The sequence below is a fragment of the Pezoporus occidentalis genome, unplaced genomic scaffold (assembly GCF_034315485.1).
Source record: "Pezoporus occidentalis ecotype Australia unplaced genomic scaffold, CSIRO_AGI_Poc_V1 ctg119, whole genome shotgun sequence".
NCBI classification, from domain to species: Eukaryota; Metazoa; Chordata; class Aves; order Psittaciformes; family Psittacidae; genus Pezoporus; species Pezoporus occidentalis.
The window spans coordinates 1,747,723-1,773,792 of record NW_026912983.1 but is presented as its reverse complement, the minus strand read 5'-3'; the positions used below and the strand labels follow the sequence as shown (position 1 = coordinate 1,773,792).

Below are 26,070 nucleotides of genomic sequence, written 5' to 3'. Positions count from 1 at the left end.
ACCACAACTGATGAGACTTTTGCTCTTGCATCAGTACCCAAGTTAGGATACCTTTGGGATGAATCTAGACAGTTTTTAGGGTTTCACACTCTGCCGCAAGATGTTGTAGGCTTACTAACTAGCTTGCAGATGTACACTCCTAGCTTCTGAGTTCTGCCCTTCTGTTTGGTTAAAATCATGATAGAAGCTGTGGGAAGTTGTGCAAGAAGACATGGAGTCTTCCAGTTTCTACTTTTTGCCCTTCAATATGGGATCTCGTGGGGTGGCTGTAAGTTAAATGAGACAGATTTCTACACCTACGTATAAATAAGCCAGAAAAGCTGAAGTTCTTAAATAAAACTTCTCATCAAGTTCTGCTCATCCAGCTTAGATAGGTCTCACTCTCCATGTATCAAGTAGCAGGTATTATAAGAAGAGTGTATTGTTTCCTGAGTTTTGTCCATAAGAAAGCTGTTAGCCTAAAACACCTGCACAGGATTTGGTACTAGACTACATGGTTTAAAACATGAATCTTGGTTTCATCTCACAGGAATGTTAACTCTACCATTTGAGATGGCCAAATTGATTTTGGTTGAGCAAAAACTTAGCTTTGTTTGTGATGTTTATCAGCCCTCCCACTTCCTGGGAGTTGTGCTTTCCTGGGGTGTTTTCCCCTCTTTTTTTCCTTTCATCCTTTGTCCTCTCTTCTTTTTTTTTTCCTGGGATAAGTATAGAATTAATTGTATTCCCTTTCCTGGCCTCAGGTGCAGCTCTTTCTGTGTGTATCAAAAAGCAAGTTCAGGAGCAGACTCGAAGTAAAACAGAATTAAAAATGAAAGGCAATTTATTAGAATTGGGAAAGCTTTGAAACCTTTCAAAATCCATTTTATAGACCACAGTTAAAGTAATTCCAATTCTAGTTCAACACAGTTGAGGTTTCCAGTATGAATAGTCAAACATATGTAAGGCAATTCCCAAGACATCAGTAACTCCCATTTCACACAACACTGAACAGTTTAAATTAGATTGAAACTCTCTTTAAGGTGAATAAAAATAGATATATTAATGCTAACTATCTTTTCCAACATATTCAAATAACAGTATGGTGACAGGAGTGGTCTCTTATTTTTTTTTAACTGTTATTTTTGACACTGTGTTATGTAAAGGAGAAACATTGTGTGTGTGTTGCATAACATCATTCCTGGATTCTCTGGTGTGTGCTAGTGTTTTGCTTATGGATACAGTGGTTTTAAGTGTTGGAGTTGAGGTTTTTGGCTGGATGGCCAGGTCTGGACTTCTTTTGCTAATCTATTGCTCTCTCTTAGTCTTAGTGACGTACAGCACACTTAATGCCCTAACCTGAGCATAATTTGGTGGCAGCCCTGAAAGCTGCTTTCTAGTTTATCAGCTTTTGGGTCATCTGTGAATAGGAGTAAGTATCACAGAGCATATGAGGCAAATCCTTTCTCCAGATTTACTATCTGCTGGGTGCAGCCCTCTGCGGGGTCTTACTTGTTGCAGCAGCAGGAAATGGCCGTAAAACTGAAGGAGAGAACCTGGGCAATACTAACTAATCCAGCTTCATTATTTCCTCTGTGGGAATGTAAACCACATATTATACTCTAAAGAAAGGTGCATCTGCCTTGAAATGAATATGTTGTTGTTGTGATTTGAGTCTCTTCTGGAGGGAGTTAGGAATACTTACTCTACACACTGAAGAAGTGGCAACAAGAAGGCTTTCTTTATTCAGTCCCTGCCTGGTTGGTTAACACTAAGGCAGCCCACTAGCCACAGTGCTAGTGAAAACACACCAGTAGGTTTTTTGAAGGTGCTGGAAGTGCATTCAGTTATAACCTGTTCTAACACAACATTTTTTTCCCTTTGGAAAGAGTCTGAAGAGGAGGAAATAAGTCTGAGCCCTGGTAACATGAATGGCGGTGACTTGTGCTTAATGTGCCTTAGTGTTTGTGTGTGCACATAGCCAGTATGTAGCTGTTGCACATATTAGATGAAATGAACTATTATTTGGTTGATTTTGAGCAGTTCATTGCCCACCTTCTGTGCAGTAGCATAAGGAAACTGTACAAACAAATACTGGTTCTCTCTATGGTTTGAAATCCTCTGGCCGGATCTTCATCTCAACTCTCTTCAGGGAATAGGTCGATCCATGCCATCCGTACCAGGTGATCCCATCCATGTTCTTGGTGTGTTCTCCTTTCCGGTAGTAAACCCCATTCAGATTGGAGTCTGTGCAGCAGTTGTACCAATATCCACCTTTTAAAAACCCAAATGAATAGATTCCTGGTGAGTCATTTACTTAAAACAGGTATGTTTTGTATTCATCATAAGAATTACTGCTCCTTCCAAAGGAGAGTGACCAGATGCAGCATTTAATCCCTGGAGCCTTTATAGCTGGGATTGCAGGTAAACTCAAAATTTAACATGGATACTAAATACATAAAGGCTTTACAGTTCCATAGTCAGATTAGTCCAGTGGTTTTTCCTTGACATGTTTCTGTCTCTGTGAGAGTTAGCGTAGGAAATTAGTTTGGGATCTTAGCTTGGGCATCTTAAAGCATTTAAGAGGTCTCTGCACACTGTGAGTAGGCTGCACTATTTTATTGAGGCTGATACCAACAATTTTATTTGCCTGTCATGTGTGGGCATAATGGGGAAATTAAAGGGCAAGATGCAGTGAAGGCAATTATCTGTGTGACAGACCTCCTATAAAGATAACAAATTGAACAAAGAGAGTAACCTCATTAGAGGCTCTTTAAGGTAGAAATAAAGATTGGAATGCAGGTGAAACCTTGAAGTGCAAGTAGGATAATAATACAGGAGGGTAATTACAAGTTCCTGATACTAACTTGAAACCTTACATAAGAAAACAAAAAGATCTTATACAGGAATAAATTCCTGCGTCGCTGAATTGCATCAACATCCGATAGAGGCATAATGGGCTGGAGAACAGTAGGTGTAGGTGAAAACGTGCACTCAATCATTTGAGGAGTACTGATGTCTATAACATACAGTCTGGCTTTGTGTAAATCAGCTTTAAGTGCCAGATTGCCCACATAACTGGCAAGTGGGTATTCCAGAGCTGATCACCTCTCCCTTCATTTGCCATCCAGATGCTCCTTACTAGTTACTTGCAATGAGGGAATCTTGGGCTCTCTGTGAATTACCCGGGAGCTCTCTTGGGACAGGAAGGTGTTTGTTCATGTTTTACCTTTACGGAACTGGGCGCAGTCGTCCACGCACTTGTCATTGTCCTTGTCCTTCGTGCTGAAGGCTGTGTTGTTGTGGTACCTGAGGGAATCCCGCCCTGTGTTGCCAGTGTAGTTCCCCACAAAAAGGCGATAGCTGTTGATTTCATTGCTCAGGGTGAACTGCTTATATTGTGCGTAGCGTATGTTGCCTTCCCAGTCCTGCCACAGAACAGTGAAGAAGAAATAGGTCCTATTAGAGTAGTTATGAAAAACCCCACTCTTTATTGTTACATGCAGTGCATGTTACATATATTTTCTCAGTCCTGGATTTTTCATGGGTATTTTTTCTGTCTCAGGCTGCAGAAACTTCCCTTTTAAGGCAAAGAAACTTTCCAGAGCAAAGCATTATATTTCCAAATCTTGCCTACACTGGTATTAAACAACATATATGGAAACTGGTGTGCCACTCTTGCATTCAAAGTCCTCGTCTCATAGTGTGCTGCCCCAAGTAACTTCGTTTTCCTCTCTGAAACACTCGCTTTTAGACATAAAGACTTTGGCTCACTTTTTCCATTATACATATCCCATCCCTCAAAACTATTGTACCAGCTGTAAACCTAGTTTAAGTCAAACCCAAGCCTTTAATAGACTGTAGACATTGTTTTGGAGTAATAGAGTGCAAACTCTTGTGTGCAGGCTGGAAGAAAGTTCTGCAAAACGAAAAGATTCATGGAGCATCTTTATGAATCTTTGCATCTGAGGCGATCAGCAGTTTGATCTCTGCAGTGGGTTTCACAGGGTTCTCTAGAGCCCCACAAGTTCCCTAAGACACAATCTGTATGCAGATAGAAGGTTGTCCTACTGACTTTGGGGTAGAGAATGTAATTCTGTCTAGTCCTTGAACGTATCACTAGGGCCATCCTGCTTCCTTCTCCTGCAGTTAAAGCATGCAAATTCTTTGGGCCTCCAAGAGACAGGAGATGGTATGTGCTACTGGGAAATCCCTTTGTATTCAAAGCTTTTTTTTCTGCTGAAATTAAATGCTTATTGATTACCTCCAGCTCGACTCGCAGAACAGTGGGGCGCCTTGAAAGTCTGTAGATATTCTCATTTCCCAGCCAAAAATCTCCCCGAATATTGCCAAATCCTTCCTTGTAGTGTTTCCAGTCCCTATTGAAAGATGTCAAACCAACTTTACGTCTCTGGATGATAGTCCAGCCACCTCCGTCTGTCTCCATGTCGCAGAACACCTACAGCAGGAAAAAATCCAGTGTTTACCTGTCAGTAGATTTAGGAAGGTTCAGTTCTCTTAACAGAAGACAAGACATTGTTCCAGATTTCACAACTTGAAGAAATTCCTCTTTTCTTTCTTTAATTCATGGAAAAAAATATTAAGTGAACCCCTTTTCTCTTTTCCCTCTTAAATGTACAGTCTTTACTTCCTTTAAGTTTGCCTGAAGATACTGAGTCAGAGTGTAGGGTATCATAACTCAGTATGTACTCTTTTCGTCTCTGCAGTAGGTAAGTATTTCTTGATTATATGTGAAAAGACATACAATATACATTGTGCACTTGGCATCCTTACCTCCAGCTCTGGACTCCCCAAAAATTCATCAGGAGGTAGCTTGTAAACCCCAGAGATCCTGTAGTTCCTCTGGTAGAGTGAAGAGCAGTCATAGACAGCATCTACTTGAATAGGAAGCAGAAAGTAAGAATGTGAACAGCAAGAACAACTTCCCATAGGAAACCACAAGGGTGGTTTCTTGGAAGCTTAATTTGTAATACAAGGAGTAACTAAGTGAAGAAGACTTCCACAAGTCTCATGTTTTCCTGAAATGGTTTAGTTTTGATCAATACACGCATTGGAAATAGAGATGGTAGCACTGGGACTTTGATGGGGTTTTTGGGTTTGGTTTTTGCCTCTCCTATCCAAAGAGCAATCTCCAGTTTCTCTTCCCATTGCTACCACTTGCTGGAAGGTATAAAGATATTTATTTGCTGTCCCCCTCCCAAACAATAAAGGGTTATCTAATAGAATGGCAAGGCCTGCTGCCAGACTGATGAAGCTCAGCCTGATGCTTGAGCAGGTTAGCCGGGTTTGCGGATGAAGCCTATTTGCTCAGCACTTTTTGCACCAGAGCCTATGACAGAGCTGGTGGCTTTTAGCTGCAGTCTGTGTCAGTCTCTGCCAGCCTTCTTTCCTCCCTCTGCAGGAGCTGCCTTGATGATAGGGAGATGCACAGCTATTCTTCTGAAAACCGGCTGAAGCAAGGCTTTATCCATTCTGACAGCTTTCAGTTCAGTACAGACTATGTGTCTCTTACCTGGTGAGGTGAGAACAAGACACATCTGGTTTAAATACCTTTGCACAGCCCCAAAGAGACTTGTTATGGTATAATAGTAAAGACCTCCACTAAAGAGTGGTGTGTCAAAACTAGCCAAGTGGAACTTTAGGGAAGAGGAATTTAGTAAATAGATTTAAAAGTTTTTCCTTTGCATTAAAAAAAAAAAGAAATAAAAAATCTAAGTGAAATCCTTTGGCAAACCCAATTCTCCTAGAAAACAGCAGTGGATTTTAAAGGAAGCTTTAAATATATTGCAGCAGATTTAATTTTAGGAGAAAAGTCATCTAAAAAGACGCTTTCTTCTAGAAGCGGTTTTGCAGATAGCTGACCCACAAAATGCGCCTGCATTCCATGCTCGGGACAGGCCTGTGCAATCACTCTGTGCAGTGAAATTTTCCCTCAGGGAAGAAAGGATTTGGAACAATTTAAGTGCTCTGGCTAGGCTTGTATCACAGTTTGCATCTTGCATCATCTGCAGCCTTGAATGTTTGAGACTTATCATTCAAATAACGGATAACTCTTTTACTCTGGTTTCAAGATGGTCATAAAGATACAGTTACAAGCCTCAGTAAGGCTTGGACAGCATTTCTAGTTGTTTCACCAACTTCTAGTCCCCTGTCAGCGCTGTGAACGCAGAGGATATTGCTGCCAGAGCCCTTCTGTGACAGAGCCAGCTCCCTTCCTTTTTGGATTGGTACTGTAGTGCTTAGAAAATGAACTGTTAGACTGAGTTCCTCGCTGTACAGATACAGTCCCTGCTCAGTTTTCCCATTCCTCAGTAACAAACATACAGATATTAAAACACAGCTGGATCTTTGCACTTCTGACAGATGAATCCAAACGGTTTTCTCAGTATCACCTGCCTACAGAAGTACTTTAAGCAGAAGCATTCAGAATGCACACTTGCTAATCCCATTAGTGTGACATGCTAGCATTAAGGACTAGTCATAAGTTCATTCTGAGCATCAAAAGGTGTCTCTGGGAGCTTGGTGGCTCCCTCCTTACCAGCTGAAGTTTGCGTGACCGTCTGAGCTGCCTGGAGCTGCATGATATCTATCTGGTTGTTCATTTCGGAGTATTTGCTCTCCGCATCAATGAGGCGGGACTCCATCTGCTTGGTGCTCCCTTCCAGCTCCATCACTTGCATGACCACGTTCACCCAGTCGCCTTCCTGCTTCTTGCTCAGCTCCTGCAGCATTCTGCTCAGGTTGGCTACTTGCAGCTTGAGCTCTTTAATCTCTTCACAGCAGCCTGTCAACTTGGACTGTGCATTCCCATTGAGTGTCCTCCTTTTAGGAGGCTTCTGCAGCAGCGCTGGGTAGATCGCCACAGACACAGTGACAATGCAGAGCCAGGCCAGCTGAGCACTGGATCTTGCTGGCATTTTTGCTTACAGCAACAGAAAACTTCCAGCTGGCTGTGGGTAGTCTGAATGCAGCTGGGGTAGGTATGAAGTTGGTTGCAAGTGCTACAGTACCTAGCTTTCTTCCAATGAAGGGAGTCTCTGAAGGTGGAGCCTGAAGAAGCAGCCTTTTTTCAGACCCGTCCTTTCAGAGCCTATGCACTTTGGAAGTCTGTCTCAAAGCATCTTTTATGCAATTTGGTGTTTACCTCCACCCCCCTGGAGCTATGAAGAGCTCTCTGGCCCCTCCCAGTTCATCTGTTCCTATCAGGTGTTTACAGGGTGAAACTAGAACAGCATTCAGCCAAAAAAAGGTTGGGGAGAGCAGGAGAGACTTCACTCGGTTCTGTGTTGAAGGGGTGTGGTGGAGGGCTAGGAAATGCAGAGAGTTTCCAGCAATTATTGCCTGTTGGATTGAAGCCCTCTTGGTGACTTGTTCTGGCACTTCAGTAACATTAGAGGAGCGCTAGAGGTCCAGAATGTGAAAAGTCTGTCCCAGCAGGATGAGTTTATGAAAGTTCAGGGAGTGTAACTCCCTAGCAGGTAGCCCCAGCTGCAACAAGTCCTCCTGATACCAGAAGTTGAGGGGATAACTCTATGCTTGCAGTCCTTCTTAATTTACATAATATTGTGGCAAATTCATCTGTTTAGCATCTAATCCTTCTCCCTCCAAGTGTCTCTGCACTGTTTGTTTTGTAGCATTCAGTGCTGCTATTCTTAGAGATGGGATATGTGAGGGTGGGATGGAAAGAAGTCTGCAAAACATCTAAGTCAAAACCCATGCCTGTGTTTACTCACAGTGGACAAGCAAAAGGACATTAAGTAATGCTGAAAGACAATCTACTTCCAATTGACAAGAGGTGGTTTTTTTCACAGGCAATTTGATTGAGCTCCAGTATTAGGGAGGCCAGTTTGTTAACAGGATTTAGAGGGGAAAATCTGTGGGTAATTAAAATGTCCACAGTTATATAAAGTGTAGATTTAAGAGTAAAGCTTAAATCTTTAGACACTTAGAGTATAGGTCAAGTATCAGTTGGCTGAGATAGCAACTTCCAGTCTCCTCTTTTACATCCTTCAGCAGTTCCAAAGTTGATTGTAACTGATCCCAGAGTGGAGCTGTTCCAGCAATGGTGCAGCTTTTTGCAAAAGGTCTGCAGGTTTCGCTCTAGATCCTTATGGATAAGTTGTTTCTCCACAAGCCAGCTGCTCTGGTATTGGCCAAAGTGTGAGTTCTTGCATCTTCCTCTTTGATTGTGACAAGTGGCAGAGGTAAGATGCAAAATGAAGGAGTAAATGGTTGATGTATCTGCCCCTGGGGCAAATGCCATGAAAGCTTCTTGGTGTCTAAGAGAACAAAAGAAAGCTCCTTTCTTTGTTCCTTTTGCAAAGAAAAAGAGGAGAAACCCAACTGAGATGTGCTATCCCAGCTAGACTTCTCTTGTTGATCCAAAGTGGTTGCAGGATTTCTGCTTGATTAGAAAAGGCCTGGTGATCTGACATGCATTCTGGAGAAGTAGGAAGCATATTTTCTTGTTGGTGCAATTTCTCTTCCTCCTTAGCTTTGCTACACTTACTGCTAGATGCTTTGTTTCTGCCTCTGATTTGTACTCCAGCTGCAGAATAGTAATGAGAAACCCCACAGGGTACAGAGGTTTAGGAAGATGAGAGCACCAAAGCACTTACGGGGTGGGATATGAACACAGACGTTTCATAAACCTGCATTTTCTTAGAGGAAGAAGAGTGGATCTTTCGGAGGAGGTCAGAATAAGAGATCTCTGAACAGGCAGCATGAGTGCCTTGAGTTTCATTGCAGCTGAATGACTGCATGCTGTACTTCAGATAGAAACCACTGTAATATCAACTGGTGAGGCACGGTGTGGTATGGGACCTGAGGTATGCAAGTACAACTTGATTCAAGTGCTGAGGATACCTCCACAGCAGACTTAGGCTTCAGTCGTGTTTTTGCCATGGACATTCCAGAAACCTTCCACAGCAAAATTGCTTTTTATACTTCAGACCAGAAAGTGCCACTGCACCCGGATGAAAGCCTGACCTTTTTGTTCTGCCTCTAATCCTGTCTGAGCCCTCTTCCAGCTGAAGCTTCTGTCATTCCCGGGGGCAAATTCTTCTCAGGCTTCCTGTGATGAGAAACATGTTTTTTGTCAAAGTTGGAACAAAGAATAGGGCAGGCCAGACTCTGGCTTCTCCACCCCAAAAAGCCACCCTGCTAACACCCACATCGTGTTAACAAGATCTATTCTGCTGCTCTCATTCACCATAACTCTTAATGCAGTCTGAATTTCACTCACACATCATGAGGGGCAGATGTGGAAGAGGGGAGCCACTGGTAGGTCCATGCATTCATTCCTTGTACATGTTTTGGAAGGATCCAAGATTTAGCCAAATTTGCACACAGATGTTAGGAAACAGTGCAGAAAGGCCTCCAAATCCCCTATCTAAACTGGAGTATTTAATTGGAAACGAGGCAGCCAGGGACTTGCATATTTTGATTCACCTGTTTAGAACAGAGATAATGCTTCCTTGTTCTGTGTAAGGGGGTGAAAACAGGCATACTGTGCAGGAATGGAAAAGAGCACAAGTCTTCCCATCTGTCATTACTTTTGAGGAAGCATTAAGAGGGATTTGGGCAGACAGATCTCTCTTGGCAGAGACCTTCGTCTTAATGGAATTTGACTTCTTTATGAGTATCTGAAAGATGACTCTTTCTCTGCTGCATGGAGAACTGAATGTAGTCACTTGGGCAGCAATAGCTGCTGATGCTAGTCATTGCCAGATCAGATCAGCTGTAGAAGTTGACAGTCTATAGGAAACTGTCCCACTGTTATGTACTGCTGTACTTAACAACTTGAATTCAGGATCCTATTATATTTTGGAAAGAGGCATCATTTTGGACATAGAAAGGGATAAACTAGTTCCGTGATTACTGGGTAGGTCCTAGTCCTATTTTTCTCCTTTCCCCCAATACTTTTAGAGAAATCCAGTATCATTTAGTCTGAAATCTATGGTCCTAGTTTTCCTCTGTTATATTTTGTATGTAGAAACATTCTGCTACATGGTAGCTTAAAAGATGAGATCCTAAAGTCAAGAACATGAGGCAGATCCTTTATGACTTTGTTAACTATGTAGGTTTGATGTAACTGGGATAATAGAGTCTAAACATGGTTGCAGTTTGTGTGTACCCTATGCGTATAATGTTGGTTGATGTTACCAAATGCAAGTATATTAGTATTACTTGATTAGAACCAGGTATCTCTTATCCCTGGAGGGCTGGATTAAATCAGGTGGGTTTAAATAACTGCTTTCTCTGGGAAGCTGTTCTGGCAGGTGTACGTGAAGCTGAGACAAGAAGAGAAGAGCTCAGTGCCCTGTGGCTATTTATTTGGTAGCCAGTCATTGCAAACCCCTTAATATGCATCCGGCAAATGCTTCGAATGAGGCATTCCTGGTGCTTGCTGAGGTGGCAAAGGCTCTCATCAACACTCAGAGTCCACACTGTATCAAGGCTCTGTGAAGCGCAGCTTTCCCCTCCCAGGAGGTGGGAAACCGTTCACCTCTGGTTTTGGAGCTGCTTGTGAATGTGCTAACACTCACTCTGCAATAGTTTTGCAGTAATGACTAAGACCCTAGTACAGTCAAATACAGTTGTTGCCTACTGCAAGTAATTACTGTAAATCTGAAGTTATATAGGAGCTGGTGGTGCAAGTGAGAGGGCCTGATGAGAAGCAAACCACTGATACTTCCTGCAGTCGTTTGTGGTATCTTCTTTATTTAATGTATCTGTTCTTTGCACGAGCCCTACGTGAAGACTTTGGCTTTGTGTTTCACCTTTGTCTGCTAAATATCTTCCTTGCCAGTTGCTTTTCTTCTCTGCCTGCACTGAATCTGGTGAATAAAGACTAGGTGATACAACACCCTTTGCAGGCTGAGCAGCAAGGCTGGCTGAGAGTTTCCTTGTGACAGTAATAAAATCCTCCTATTTTCCTTTCAAAGCTCAGCAATGGTTTTATTTGGTTTACAAGCATTTCCATCGAGATTGGGAATTTGGCCAATTTTAATGCCTGTGAGCAGTGCAGTGCACCCTTGCTGAAAGATGAAGGGCTGCTGGTCTGGCCTGTAAAGCAATCCATCATCACAGCTGTATTGAAAACAGCTCTTGGCTGGTATTGGTTTCTCAAATATGTTTGTTCCCAGCATAGGAATAATTTTCAGTGGTGTGATGGAATTTTATTGGGGTTTAGAGTTGTTTGGGGGCACTTGGTTGTTTCCTGAGGTTTGTTTAATCAGGGACTCGGGGATGCCTGAACACAAACTGTAGAGCTGGGGAAACTGGCCAACAAAGCCAGTTCCTTTTGCCAGAGGATTATCTGTTCCCCAGAGTATCCACAAAGTAGCAGGGCATCCACTTCTAATCCCAGAATCAAGCTCCCTGTGCTGCTTCAGAAGGAAAAGCAAGCTTGGCTTAGGTTGGTAAAATCTGTCACAGGGAGGAGCTGATTGAACAAACTTGGGGAGTCTAACATAAAGAAGAGTTTGGCTTCTTCTCTAGACTTTGCACACAAGCGGCTTTACTGCAATGTAAGGGTTTCTCTCCCATGTTTTGGGATGCTTTCTGGCAATAGGAAATGTGTGTGTTCCCTCACAGATAGGCTTGGGACTTCCTGAAAATGCTCTGTTGAAAGATGTAATACTTTTGTTATTGTGATTGATGTCGGTTTGAATTCTGCTGTGCTCAGATATGCAATAATGTATTGAGTCCAGGTGGGACAAACTCCTGCAAAACTTGATAGATAGGAGTCAGTTTTGCAACTGATTAATCCTGGTTTTGAAGGGAAGTGTAAGGATCTGGTCTTGTTTTGTTGTATCTTCTAATTGCTTTGTTTATTGCCTAAGATGTGAAATCAAGTGGTGGGTATTAAAGAGTGAAATCAGTGCATTAGTTCAAAGTATATAAAAATCTTTTTGATATAGAGTTTGGAAAGGACGTATGCTGTATTCTAATAGTATAATGGCGCTGGCATAGAAGAGTGTGGCATTTAAAATGATTTTGAAATATTTCACTTGAGCATTAATGCTGGAAGGCTCTGCCAGTCCATACCAGCATGGCAGGATACTTTGGCCTTTTCCTGGTAGATGACATATGTAACCTATGACCTGCCAAACCTATAGCTACAGACATCCAAGAAAGAGGAGATACAGTAGTCATCTTCTGTGGCCTGCTGCTGAGCCTTCAAGTGAAGTCAGTGGTAGTGGTGGCTTCTTTCTATCTTCTAAACAAAAATGAACAAAGGAGTATGTTCTACCCTCAGTGGATAGGGAGAATAATTGATTTTCATCTTAATCATAGCATGGTTAGGGTTGGAAAGGACCTTAAGATCATCGAGTTCCAACCCCCCTGCCATGGGCAGGGTCACCTCACACTAGACCATGTCACCCAAAGACTGTCCAACCTGGCCTTGAGCACTGCCAGGGATGGAGCATTAAACTTTATATTATCCTGAATTAGGAATGACTGCAAGGAAATCTCCTGACAAACAGAGACTTAAGTTACTGTCTGCTGAGTTAGCCAGCAGCGTTGTTTCTATCTTGAGAGATGTTTTCTCACCCCAGCCTTTAATTCAGAAAGATTTTCTAGTTATCTTCTATCCAAATAGAGGGGGAAATCTATCCCTCCGGTTCTAATCCGGTAAACTGCCCTGATAGCCAGCAGCAGCACTGCCTAAACCCCCCTGGCAACTCTGCCTGGCTGGAATATTAGTCCTTCGGGTACTCCTCTATGGGCTGGGATGCTTCTCTGTATTGTGTTTCATTCTGTCCAGTCTCCAGCATGACAACTAGAAAACAGCTCTGTGGAGCTTTCAGTGTTACAAAACTGAAGATGATTCTGGCTGAGCACAGACCTGGTCAGATCTGCAAGGAGAGGGGCAATGCCTTAGTGGTGAGAAGGTGAAAGGGTAGGGAAGCACAGAATTCCATGATTTCTAAACATGTATTCTGAATTTGTCAACAGGACTCCACGTGGAAACCCTTTTCCAAGAGCAGTGCAATCTGCAAGCCCACTCTCAGAGAACTTGTGTGCCAAGAGTTGTGAGTCTGTTGGAAGCACATTCCAGTCAGCTGTGGTAGCAGTGATGGTTTCCGAGTTGTCAATATCCTCCCAACAATCAGAGCACACTGAATCCAGCAGATTAGGAAAAGCAGTCAGAGGTCCCAAAAGATCAGAACTTAATGCACACACAACTGTGTTTCCTTTATAGCCTGTAAAACTGAATAGCAAAACGGTGCTGTGATTATCCAGGTTTTATGATTCTGAAGAAGTAAGTCAGTGAATGTTCAGCCAGATTAATAAAACCCACTTTGATGTGGGAGTCTTGCTTTGGAGGGATTGTTGTACTCTCCTTGGCAGTTGTGCTTGTCTGGTTAGGTCCATTCCTGCTAAAGCAGTGAATGTCCCCATTTTGTGTGTATTTTCATGCAGTGCATCAAAATGTGAACTAACTGATAGGAGATTTCCCAGTCAGTGGCTTCTCCTCGTCCACAAAATTACCTGTCTTTACTCACTGTGTGGGCGAGACGTGTTGTTAAAAGAGTAATTTATTATTAATAATGCAACCTAGTATTGTATCTACTGTTGTGTGTTCTTTTAAATCAAAGTCTTTCTCCTTTCCCTTCCCTTCTTTCCCCTCCCTTTGGTTAAATCTAAACGTAGATGGATTTGAAACATTTCATTCTACTTTGGACAGCCAAGAAAGTAAGAAACAAAAAAAGAGTAATTGAGTGCAGCAGGGAGCATCAGCAAAAGAGCAGCGCTAATTGCTGAAGAATAAAAGATAATGGCCAATTTTGTCAGGAAGTGTTGACGAGAAAGATAACTTGGTAGTAATGAACTGTCTGACATGCTGGAAATGATGTGTCTGCCAATGACTCTTTAAATTATCAGGGTATTAAATGTGACAGCCATTTATCACTTTTACGAGGCACTGCTGCCTGGCTTTCCCTTGGGAAGCATGGAGGTAGTACATTCTTTGCCTGTCTCGCTAAAGAAAGGCATGGCTGTATTTCAAGTGCTTCCCATTTCTGGGTGCCTGTCTTGAACTGTGACTGTGGTGCATTCACAGCCTGACTCAGTCTGATTGAGCTCAACCATTCTGAGGTCCTGTTCCCAAAAGCATTTTACTTGACCTTCCCAGATACCCAGAGTGTGCCCCGGAGCTTGGTTCCTTGGTTGTCAGGCAAGGAAACCTCCACACAGAAGAGATATAGCACTCATTTGAAAACTTTCCCTGTTTTGTCTGTTCAGAGTACTCTTTATTACTATAGATTTCCTTGGCTCACTGATCAACAGGCCTCTCATGTTGAGGGGGAATATGCTATTGTTGTGATGATAGCAGGCAAGAAGGTATTTAGGCATATAGATACAGGCATTTCTGAAAGCTGCCTGTATCTATAGGAGCATATTCAGAGGCCTTTGAAAGTCTCTTTGTGTTGGTTTCAGTTGACATGTTTTGTTTCTTAGGTTATGCTGTTTCCACTCAAAATGTTAACTAGCATTAAACTGGACTGTAGGCGGGTGTTGTAGCATGCTCAGTGCCATTGACATGGCTTTCAATGACTTGTGCTTGTTCTCCAGTACCTCTAGGGAAAGAGGTGAGCAATGAGACAGAGTGTATCTGTAAATAAGCTTTATAAAATAGCAGCCGCTTCATAAAAAGTTAATTTCCTCATTAGATTGGGATTTAGCAAGCACCTGTGTGCAGACAGAGCCATTTCTGGTAGGAAGATCAGAAACCCAATGTGAAATAGAAGTGATTTAAGAGAATAGCTGTATATCATGGTGCTGAACTGGAGAACCAGGTTTGTGAGTAGCCTGTCTGCCTGTACTTCAACAAATTCACCTTGCAAAGGCCAGCAAAAGAGCAGCACCAGTACTGGTTAGCACCAGTGCAGGGGCACTATATGAAACTGAACGTAGGGTTGCAGACTTTTTGTGTGTGTTCCTGGTGACATTTGTCAACTGTTGTGATGATTTACGTTGCTTTCTGGATCATACAAACCTCTACTCTGATGTTTAAAGGAGTTAGTTTAAGAGAAAGGAGGGGAAAAATCAGTGCTGTAGAGTTCTTAGTAAGTGCAGTTTGAGAAATTGTGCCTTTCAAACTATTGGCAACTCTTCCTCCTATGCATGTTGCTGTTTAGAATTGATAATCTTATGCAATCACTGTTTTGTGTAACAAGCTTGAGAATATGTGCAGAGAATATAGGTGCACCTATTGTTTTGCAAATATCATTCACTTGGAAGTTTTAAACAAAAAGAAGGGTGTTCCATTGGTGTTTCTAAATGATGGAGTTTGGGATTATCAAGCAGAAGCTGCTACCGACCTCTAATAATTGCCAACTGTGTGAAATGGTCTTTCTTTCTGTCTTTTCAGCATTAACAATAAACTTCAACAGCCAGAAGCAGCTGCTGGGGTACTGGAATATGCCATGAAGCACTTTGGGGAGCTGGTGAGTCCTGCTGGATAACTCTCCATGTTTTATGCCTTCATGAGGTTTGTAGGTGGGGGTTTTGTGTGTGTGTGTGTGTGTGGTGGTGTGGTTTTGTCAATCCATCACATCCCTGCTTATAATAGTGTATCTTTCATACTGAAGGTGCCTTGCTGCCACTGGAGGTGTATGCTGTGTACTTAACAAACACTGCATATGGGTAAGATAGCTGGGGAAGGCTGCAATAACCTGATTTAGAGGAGAATTTAGCAGCTCTTGTTGACACTAAATGCAGCTGTGGGCAGCTAGCAACTTGAAAAGATAAGTATTATTTAAAAGTAGCTGGGAAGGGAAGGAGCAAGTTCCTGTTGAGTGTTAAATGCTTGAGGGCTTTTGAGAAACTGCATCAACACATTCCAGGTAAGGATTTAGTGGAAGTTGTGCCTCTGGCCTCCCATCCAGGAGGCACGTGAACCTGTCAGAGGGTTCACAGATATTGTGTAGAATAGCACATTACCCAGTCCCTTACAGCTTTGACTGTTCAGAGAAATAAAATCACCCCATCCTGTGCGTGTTCTGGGCCCTTCTCTGCACGACTTACCCTTTTCCCTTTCTTGTTTCTTTTTTGTAAGCATTTAAGTTGTGTTCAGGGACTAAAGCATCTGTGCTCTCCTGCCACGTCTACTTTGTTAAAAAGGCGATGTTGCAGTGATAATTCTTGCAGAGCCTTAGGGTGATTGGGAAAAGGAAGGCAGCCCTGCAAGCACAGTAAATCAGCCTCTTTCATTAGGAACCACTAGAAAGTGGGAACACGTAGCACAAAATGGTAGAAGTCCTCTGGTGTAGCATTATAGTGTGGTTTTGACCTAGGCTGGAAAAGAATTCCTTTCTGGGAGAAATACAGACCTCAGAACATCTTTGAAGCTTTGTGATTCCTTGGGTGGATTGAGCAAAGCTCTCTGTTACCTAATTCTGACCTCACTCTTTAGCAGTAACGTCGTTCAAAACACAGAGTTTGCCAGAACAGGCAGTGAAAAGAAATTAAGAGGAGCTGTGAGCTCTGCTTTCAGGAACTTGCTTAATATACTGTGAGTGAGCTGAGAAGATAAAGGCTGGTATATAAATGTCCTAAGTGGAAGACCTGGCATGCAGAGCATGGTTTATACTTACCCAGCCTGCAGAGCTGGGGAAAGAATCTATTCTGCAGCATATGTCAAGACATGAGCAGCCAAGGACTGAGTAGAGAAACACATTGGCAGGGATAAATATGGAAAACGTATTAAGGCATTTTATTTCTTGAAAATTAGAAACAATCTAGAAACAAAAACTGAAGAGAAGCTTGTGCAGCTGATAAGGATCATTGCTTGGCTTTCTTTTACAGTCTTTGGTACAAACCACAGCCTTTCCTTGTGAGGGCTGTGATTAGACCCCAGCGTCATACTACCTGTTGTGTTAAGTTCTGTAGCACTACCCAAACACACAGTGTGCTTTTTGGGTTTGGGTTGTTTTCCAACCCATTCCTGAACACAGGGCTGTTGTTCTTGTTTAAATGCAAACATGTGCAACAACAGGAAGTGGAATATTTTACACATTTATTCTTTTTCCTATACCACTCACTCTCCCCCTTCAAAAAGAAAAGCACCAGCTACTGAGCTAGTATTTCACTGGCACTGAATAAGGGATGATGCTGGATTGATCCCTCTGGTAAACCTGAATTCATCTCTCTGCAGGTTGAGAAATACTCAGGATTCCTGGTTTTGCTCTAGCTCAAGGCTTTTCTCTGCATCACAGAAGTCCATGAGGATATTTAGAATGAAAACAAGGCTCAAGTGACAACCACAGACACAGAATTTTTCAGGAAAAGCTGCAGTAGTTAATATAGACTCATCACTATTAATTCCACTATTTATTTGGAATGTTTTTTGGTTCCCCCCCCTTAGGAAATTCAAGCTACCTGGTATGAAAAGCTTCATGAGTGGGAAGATGCTCTGGTGGCCTATGACAAGAAGATGGACACAAACAAAGATGATCCTGAGCTGATGCTAGGACGGATGCGCTGCTTGGAAGCACTTGGTGAATGGTAAGAGGGGAATGCCCATCTGATAAGTTAAGGTCTTTCTGAAATAATCTTCAGTCTTACGATCAGATCAGCCCCATTTGTAACAGAGAAAGAAACTGTAAATAGAGGAGACCTCTCAGGAAAAGTTAACTGGGCAGCATTTGTCAAAAGCAGTCATAAAAGGAGCTTGTTGTGGCCCTTCTTTTTTAAACTCTTGATTAAAACATGAGAGGTTTCTTTATTTATGGTCAGATCTGTGCCTATCCAGAATGCATGGTCTTTTGACAACTGTTAGTGAAATTGTCTGTAAGTGTAAGATTATGCCAGATGAATTACTCCCACTTTAAAACCCTTTTGCCCATCTTATAGCTGGCCGAGTTGTTCATTATTACTTTATTTTAGCATTCATTAAGCATTGTCTTTGTGGACATTTGGTACTTCAAGCCCTATGTTAAATGTCTGCTGTCAACATATAACTGGTTAGAGTCAGTATTTGTGAGAGGGTGAACTGGTAGTGACTTAGTGCTTGCTAGTTCACTGTTTTCCTCCCTGTGCAAGTCCAAGAAGATAATAGGAGAAGGCATCCTGTGCACTGTAGCATGCAGTTCTACCCAGGGGCATATGTGTTTTGGTCCAGGTTCCGCCTTCCTACTGAACTTTTCATGTCACGAGCTCTCTCCTGATGGGTCCTGACGTGACCCCGTGGGGTGGCACACAGTGAGGAGATTCCTCTCCACTAAAGTCATTTTACTGTTAGAGAAACAGCGCTGTTTGAGAAACCAAATTCTGACAGGGTTTTCTACCCTTTTTTGTTTCTAGATGAGGGTGAGGCAGATTGGGTGTAGCTTTTTCAGCAGGAAAAATAGATCCTCTTACTGAGCACAGTCATCTTTTCTTACTCTTACTCAGTCTTCTTTTCTAGGAATAGGCAGTTCCCACCAGGGATTTATGGAATTTCTCCCTCCTGCAGGACATGTATTTGTGGAAAGTGTCCTCTGAACCTCCTGCTTCTTCATATATCAGTGACAAATATACTACAAAAGGATGCTTTTCTTCTGTTGGAGCTAGATAACATGTATCTGTAGTGATAAGAGCAGTCAAATCTCAGAAAGAACTGTCTACTTGCTCTTGTGGAACTGCAAATGTCCTACAATTCAGAGGTGCCTTTGCAAAGTGCTGCCTGCTACCTTGCAACTGGCTGTAGAGACATCATCCTGAGGCTGAGGGTACTGTGGTTTGCCTACTGGTATTCTTCCATAGTGTTCAATTCAACTCTTTGTGCTGCTGGAGTCTGCTTGCAGAGTATGACAGTTAATCCAGAACTGATACTATGCAGCATCATTATTTCACTATTCTGTGCAGTGATGTTTTGGAAGGACAGCCAAAATATTCCCAGCCATTTGTCTCCTGATGCAGTTACATCTGCAAGAGCCGTACCACTGTATTAGCATCCATGAGGTCCTGATTTACTGCTGTTGCTAGGTTTGGCTTGTTTTCTCATTACTTTTGTGGGTTTGGGGTTTGGGTTTTTTTCCCTCCTGGGCCATTAATCTGTCAGAATGACTGTCTTGCCTGTGGCAACCCATTGGTTCTCTTTGACTAACTCATCTTCCTTTTGGGGAGGGGAGAAGACGACAGTGGAGATGGCAAGGTGGTCTCCCACACAGTTGGCAGTTATTCCACTGCTGCAGAGTATCCAGCCTGAGAAATTCAGGAACTGCAACACCCACAGAAATTAGTTTGATTAATGGAGCATTCCCAGTTGATTTCAAAGTAATAATATAGAAAATCCTGATGCTTCCTTTCCATTGGAAATGAAAGATTCAGTTCCCCACTGAGATCTTGCCGTGATGAGCCTTCCTACAAGGTTACAGCAGCACTGATTCTCTAGTCTCTGTCTTCAAACTTGACGATGTGTTTATCCAAAGTAATTGATAGCAGGAGCCATGCACAAGCTATTCACATCATATGTTTCTGGTACTGACACTTGCAAGAAAACTGTAAGTGTTCCTCGTTTGGTGTGGTTTGGTTTCTTCTTGGGAATGGTTTGGGTTGTTTTGTGTATTTGTAGATTGGCGTTGACAGTTCAGTTTGTAAAGTAGTCTTTGCTAACTGCTGAGGAACAAATGCAAACCTTTGTCTGGCGTTTTGTGTTCAAATCACAGCGTGCCTTGAAATTCTCTGATGATAGGATCTTTGTCATCAGCCTAGCATGTCTGAGCTGGCCAAAGGAGAAGAATCTTGTTCGCCACTCTATAAGGAATGATGGGGCTGGTGGTTATCTTATCTCTGGAGAGCGGTTGTTTAACAAGGTGAAGCTCTTAGAAGAGGCTTTTGGCTGATCCAGAATTGTGGATTCTTCTTAGGGGGCAGCTCCACCAACAGTGCTGTGAAAAGTGGACACAGGTCAATGATGAAACTCAAGCTAAGATGGCTAGGATGGCTGCTGCTGCTGCCTGGGGTCTAGGTAATGTATCCTTCTGTGGTGGGATATGACAGCTCACAGTGTGGGAGCACAGATAGTTTTAATTGCAGAACTCCAAAATGTAAGAAACAGCAAAATCAAAGTACAAAATTTTTTACGTTGGGCAATGAAACATCATTAAACACTACATTTACATAAGGTCTCCCAGCATGGTCTCAAGTAACAAAGAGACCATCTTACTGGTCTGAGCAGATGATCAGTTGCTTAACTGGTCCCTTTTACTTAGTCTTACATTGAACATCGCTCAGATGTGGAATGACATTCATAGAATTTCTCAGATTTGTGTCAGACTCTTATTTACAAACTAGAACAAGCTGTTGGGCATTTTGCTAAGTTGTGTCTGCTGAGTAGACAGTCTTCAATGGAATAAATCTATAAATGGTCCAACTATCTGTTATGTTGATAGCCAGCAGTTTACTGGAGAAGCTTCTAAATCACTTGCTGCCTGCCAGTCTGTGCTGAGAAAAAAATCATCTCTTCTTTCTGGACACTAATTCACTCAAATTTCTGGAAACGTCACCATTTCAACTTCTTCATTACAAGGAGTGCAAGAACCTTTTCTATGAGGTTAATAATTTGCCTAAAAGAAAATGCCAGTGGTTTTGCTTGTCTATAACATTGTCTGTGTATAGATACAGTTTATGTGTATGTATATATACAGTTTCTGTATATAACACAGACTGTCCCTGCCAAAGACAAGCTTCTGGAGACCTGACTTATATGTAGAAGTCCACACAGCATTCAGGCCTAGTTGCTGAAACCTAACCACACTATAGCATAGTCCTGTTGCAGAGAAAGCTGTTGTATAACTGAGGATATCTGTCTCTGCAGGTCAGTGGGATAGCATGGAAGAATATACCTGCATGATCCCAAGGGACACCCATGATGGTGCTTTCTACAGGGCTGTATTGGCTCTTCATCAGGACCTCTTCTCACTGGCTCAACAGGTAATTGTCTTCCTTGTTGGCTTCCCAAAACCTAGGCTAAGTTGTACTAGGCTATACTGCTGCATGGAAAGACAATGGCTTTAAACAGCCTGTCTTAAATAACCTATGAATTGCCCAAAACCTTTTTATTCTATTATGTATTAAACCTTAGTGATTGAGCTTATGCTGTATTTCCAGCACTGAAACAGCGCTGAATATATGTAAACCACATGAATATATGTGTAAACACAGGACTGAATATATGTACAGATAGTAGTGGTTCAGTGCTGCAGAGCGTAAGAATGTTGCACTCGGGCTTCTTCACTTCTGTGTCTGTTTTCTAGAGAAAGGGTTATCTCAGCAGAGGTAAAACTTGGTAAAAGGCATTTGTGCCTTAAGACACACATAAGATTCTTCATAGATGTTCTGTGTACTTCTGTCTGTTGCAGCTTTTTCAGTGAATTGTTTGTATCCATCATGTACCAGAATTTTTCCTTTCATTTTTCTGGTAACAATTACAAATCCTAGATTGATAGGAGAAATCAAGGTAAGAAATTCTGTTAAACACATCCATATTGGCATGGTTTCTCACAGAGGAGTTTTGCAGAGTGACTTTTTCCCTTCTATAAACGTGGAGCGTGTTATTTACTTTCCAAAGAAGCTCAAGTACCATTTCTCAGAATTGTTATGTGCTGGCTTGCCAGCTTAGATAAAGGAGCAATTCAATCTGCTCTGTCAAAACCATTATGTGGATTTTTGGGTGATGTGCCCAGTAAAATTAGCCAGGCATTCAGAGGTGTAGAGTTTGTGATTAACCTTTAACATTTTGAACAGGAAAAACTATAGGTGAGAGATTATATAATGGCTGGAACCAGAGCTGGGTTTATTTCATGCTTGAAGAGCATATCTTGGAGGAGAGAGAATGGAATTTGCTGTCCTGTAAAATTCATGAAAACCTGTTGGGTTACATAAAACAGAAAGCTATTTTCTATCCCTGTGTATTATCAAATGATGTGTCTTGAGGCTTTTTTGTAAATGACTCTCCTGCACTAAAATGTGAGCTTCTCTTTCTCTCTATAAATGTTACTGATGATGATCCCTACATGGCAGTAGGATTAGAAATACTGCAGTTTAGTATTTCTTAGTACAAATTTCAAACTGTGCAGGTAATTAATGAAACCCCATTGACTTCTCCTATTTTCCTGCCAAATCCTTCTATTGGTAGCATCCTTCCATGGTTCTTGTTGAAGAAGGGGAACAAAGCCATGAGATGGAGCAGATGAATAGCAGTTCCATCAGTTGGCTCTAGATAAAACATACTGCATTTGCACCAATATGTTGTTCTATTTCAGTGCATTGACAAAGCCAGAGATCTGCTAGATGCTGAGCTGACTGCCATGGCAGGAGAGAGCTACAGTCGAGCCTATGGGGTAAGTGTGTCTCAGCCTTCATTCTCCTCATTGCTGCTTCAGACTGTTTTTAGAAGTTGCCTAAAACTTCTGAGTAGTGCTTGTATTTAAGGTCCTTTCCAACCCAAACCACTCTGTGATTCTATGATTGTCTAAATACCAGTATATAGCAGGGGATTCTTTACCTGTTGGGCAGCATATGTACTTAAGATTTTGATGCCAAAATAGTGTTCCTTAATTATAGATGTGCTTTGTAGTGATTGGAATGGAATGTGATTGTTTCCTTCAGGCTATGGTATCCTGCCAAATGCTGTCAGAGCTGGAAGAGGTTATCCAGTATAAACTTGTACCGGAGCGCCGTGAGATCATCCGCCAGATCTGGTGGGAAAGACTGCAGGTACATCTATGTAAAGATCAAGGATGGAGATGCTGATGTGCTGTGTGATGTGCTGATGTGAACAGCTTCCTTTCGAATCAGCATGATGGCTCAGCAAGTCTTCCCGTTTCTCTTTTTCTCCTAATAGCATATATGCTTACAGGGCTACGTGCTTTCTCCTTTGCATTTGTCCTGGTGGTTTTTGGTTTTGGTTAATGCTCCTGAGGTGTCTACTGATGTGACATTTAGTAAGGTGATTTAAGCTTGAAATAGATGTGTACAGAATGGAGACACTAGTAACAGCTCCAAGGCTGTTTATCTCAATGTTGGATCCCACCTGGCAATACTGGTTTGGATAAGGCTAGTTTGAACTTTTTACCTGGCTGGCTGCATTTGAAGGAGCACATTCTCTCACAGTGCTGGAAAACTGGACAGAGAATTTGTGTTTGTAAAAGATTGCCCTGTTCCTCTTGTTTTGCTCTCTTACAAGGACATTTCCAATTGACTGGTGGCACTCAGGGACTTGACTTAGCAGTAGACTTGGCAGTGTTATGTTTATGGTTGGACTTGGTGAACTTAAAGGTCTTTTCCAACCTGAGTGAGACTGATTCTGTGATTAGCCTTGTCCACTTAAAAGACCTGTAGCAATGCTGCGTTTCCTGTATTTAAAGAGAAGATTGTACCTTTCTTACTCTAAACAGCAACAATCCAAAGCACCTCTGAAGATTTAAATCAGCCAAATGTTTGGAGACTATTTTCTTACAGGAGGCATCCCTCCAGTGAAAGTGAACATCATCAGCTGAAGTTGTTCCTACAGGAATACTGTTTAAAGAGGTGATTCCTGCAAGGCAAGGAGAGGACGCAAAAAGGCATAATTAGGGCAAAATGCTTTCATTACACCAGCTTCCAATATGCTGCCTGGAGGAAGAGTTCCTCCCTGAGCAGAGTTCCTCACTCTTGATTTCTTTATCTGCCTCCTTATGAAAGGCTGTTACTGCTGCCTATTTTGTAGCTGTTTGGGAAACTGTGACAAAGCTTTTAGTCTCCCATCTGCGTTCCTGTCTGGAAAAGCTCGGGACCATTCCTGAAATTGAGAGTGACAGGAAGTGTAATGTCTGACTACAGCTGTTTATAGTCCTAAAAGCAGTACATACAGTTCTTGGACATTTTATAGCTGCTTTTTAATAATTTTAAAACGCCTATTGGACTAGGTTTAACTGGGTGTTAAGGAACAAGCGTTGCCTAGCTTCCCAGCCCTCAGTATGGGGGGGAAAGGGAAAGAAATAGGTGTTTTGGTGCCAGAGTGCTTGATGCCATTGGAAATTCTTTTGTTTACCTCTAAGCTAAGTCTTAGTAGTCTCTGGATTGATACAAACTTCAGAGCATCACTGAAGCACTTGGCCATTACAGCAAGCATCATGTATTTGGTTGTTACTGTACCTTCCACAGTTCTACTTCTCTTACAGCATCCTTGGACATCCGAAATACAGACTCATCCTGCTCTGACAATGTTGTTGTGCTTCTCCCTTCAGACAGCAAGAACCAGACAGTGCTTGCACAAGCAGCATAGCAGTTGGAACTGCAGTTTCTGGCAGAGTTAGCAGTTCAGTCATGCCAGCCTCTAAGAGCAACACATGCAAGGAGAAGAAAAAGGGTGATAACAAAAATATCTTTGCAACAGTTTGGTTTTGTACCATCTTGAGATTTGTCAGTGTTTAAACCAAAATAGGCTTTAAAACTAGGTTGAAAAAGGTTATAAAACTCTCTACTTGTTTTGGAATTGCACAGAGAGCTTTTCTGATTTTTGGATGCATTTCTGCTTCAGAAGCTTTTCTCCTTTTTCCATTAGAGGATATTGTTAGACTTCAAACACTGAGCTGGCTATAGAGAACAAGAGTCAAGGACTTAACCTTCTCCACACATTAGTGTTAAAGAAATAGCCACTTACTTTGTAATGTTGGCCTGCTGTGAACTGTGGGTGCTAAAGTCTCCCATCTTGGGAAAAGTCCCTTCAGATTCTGAATTAAGGCTCTGTGGAGTAGATTGGAAATGAAACACTAACAGGTTCTCTCTTCTTTTTTTCTCTCAGGGCTGCCAACGAATTGTGGAAGACTGGCAAAGAATATTGATGGTCCGATCCCTTGTTGTAAATCCCCATGAGGACATGAGAACTTGGCTCAAGTATGCCAGCTTGTGTGGCAAGAGTGGGAGACTGGTGAGCATGATCAGGCTCTACCCTCTAGAGCAGCTTTTTAAACAGTTGGCTTTGTTTTGCTGCTTCAACCTTGAGCATTTCCAAGCACTTTAATTGTCCAAATGGGATGGGCTCACCTCTGAGGGAGAGACTGGTCAGTTGCTTAAAAGCTAAAACTGTAACCGGTGTAGAGTTCCTCCTTGTAGCCAAGGTTGTTTTTGTGGGACCTGGGAGCCTTGGAGCCCAATTTTTATTGGATGCTATACCTGAAAGTTCTCATACAGCATTGGTAGTTATAATAGTGCTCTCTACATTGTAGATTTGACAGAGTGCTTTAGCAATGTTGTTATCGTTGAACATTAAAATCCTATTTCAATATTCACCACAAGATTTATTACCAAAACTACTTGCAACAGAGATTTCACACTCTCTACTGGCTTCTGAAATGAGAATCTAATGCTCTGATCCCAGTGAAGACGTATGGTTTATTATGTGATATTCTTATGAGTCCAGGGAGCAGTAAAAAAGCTGCTGTTTGTTTTATCTGGAGGGTTGGAGGTATATTTTTAGTGGCAGGTAGGTCTGTGATCAATATGAAATGGAGGTACGAGTGAGCTTGTTTTAATCTGCTTTTTCTCTTTGCAACTTTCTTCAGGCTTTGGCCCATAAGACACTTGTCCTGCTCTTGGGGGTAGATCCATCTCGACAGCTGGATCACCCACTTCCAACAGTTCATCCCCAGGTGACTTATGCATACATGAAGCACATGTGGAAGAGCGCCCGCAAGGTACTGAAGAGCATCATCATACTCCTTATGTTTCATTGCTCAGGTTTTGTGCTGTGGCACACACATGAGCTCTTCATAATCCCCTGAACAACGTCAAGGCTGAAGGTGTTATTTTTGCTCACCTAAAAAAGCATCATGAATCCCTTTCCTTATTGTTCTTCAGAAGATAAGCTTTTGAAATCTTCCTTTACAACGCTGTAGTGACAGGGAAGGCCTGGCCCTAATTTTATTTCCTAAATGGAAAGATTATTTTTACTAAACCAGTATCAGGTACCCAAGGGATGCAGCCAAGATTAATGGTCTATAGTAGTAGCTCTTCTGTCCTCGCCAGGGTTTTACTGTGTGGGCTTGTACTTGACTTTTCATCCACTGTTCTGATTGCCAGGTTTCCACACTG

At 42.1% G+C, this 26,070-nt stretch overlaps 2 protein-coding genes across 5 annotated transcripts in view; one reads left to right on the top strand and one right to left on the bottom strand.

The window, feature by feature from the left end:
* MTOR (mechanistic target of rapamycin kinase) overlaps positions 1–26,070 on the top strand; it is a 64,018-nt gene that overhangs the window by 18,957 nt on the left and 18,991 nt on the right. For all 3 annotated transcript variants that reach the window (XM_062604883.1, XM_062604880.1, XM_062604874.1), the window contains 8 exons: positions 15,383–15,458; positions 17,378–17,517; positions 19,863–19,963; positions 20,813–20,928; positions 22,260–22,337; positions 22,606–22,713; positions 24,782–24,907; positions 25,542–25,673. In XM_062604883.1, coding sequence (XP_062460867.1) covers positions 15,383–15,458; positions 17,378–17,517; positions 19,863–19,963; positions 20,813–20,928; positions 22,260–22,337; positions 22,606–22,713; positions 24,782–24,907; positions 25,542–25,673 — 877 coding nt within the window. The remainder of the gene's footprint in view (positions 1–15,382; positions 15,459–17,377; positions 17,518–19,862; positions 19,964–20,812; positions 20,929–22,259; positions 22,338–22,605; positions 22,714–24,781; positions 24,908–25,541; positions 25,674–26,070) is intronic.
* Positions 806–7,124, bottom strand: ANGPTL7 (angiopoietin like 7). 2 transcript variants are annotated; one of them, XM_062604888.1, is made up of 5 exons: positions 6,539–7,124; positions 4,774–4,877; positions 4,244–4,438; positions 3,209–3,407; positions 806–2,253 (listed from the first exon to the last, which is right to left on the bottom strand). In XM_062604888.1, exons 1-5 carry the CDS (start codon positions 6,915–6,917, stop codon positions 2,084–2,086), a joined length of 1,047 nt encoding a protein of 348 aa, XP_062460872.1. In that variant the 5' UTR covers positions 6,918–7,124; the 3' UTR covers positions 806–2,083. The 2 variants fall into 2 exon arrangements, with proteins under 2 accessions (XP_062460872.1, XP_062460880.1); XM_062604896.1 differs by having other exon boundaries at positions 4,774–4,874.

Bases quoted from the DNA above. Each gene is read 5' to 3' on its own strand.
- ANGPTL7 (XM_062604888.1), bottom strand. From the start codon at position 6,917: ATGCCAGCAAGATCCAGTGCTCAGCTGGCCTGGCTCTGCATTGTCACT. The intron at 4,439-4,773 runs GTAAGGATGCCA...TTCCTGCTGTAG, and splicing joins TGGGGAGTCCAGAGCTGGAG to GTGTTCTGCGACATGGAGAC. The intron at 3,408-4,243 runs GTAATCAATAAG...GTTCTGTGGCAG, and splicing joins TTCTGCGAGTCGAGCTGGAG to GACTGGGAAGGCAACATACG.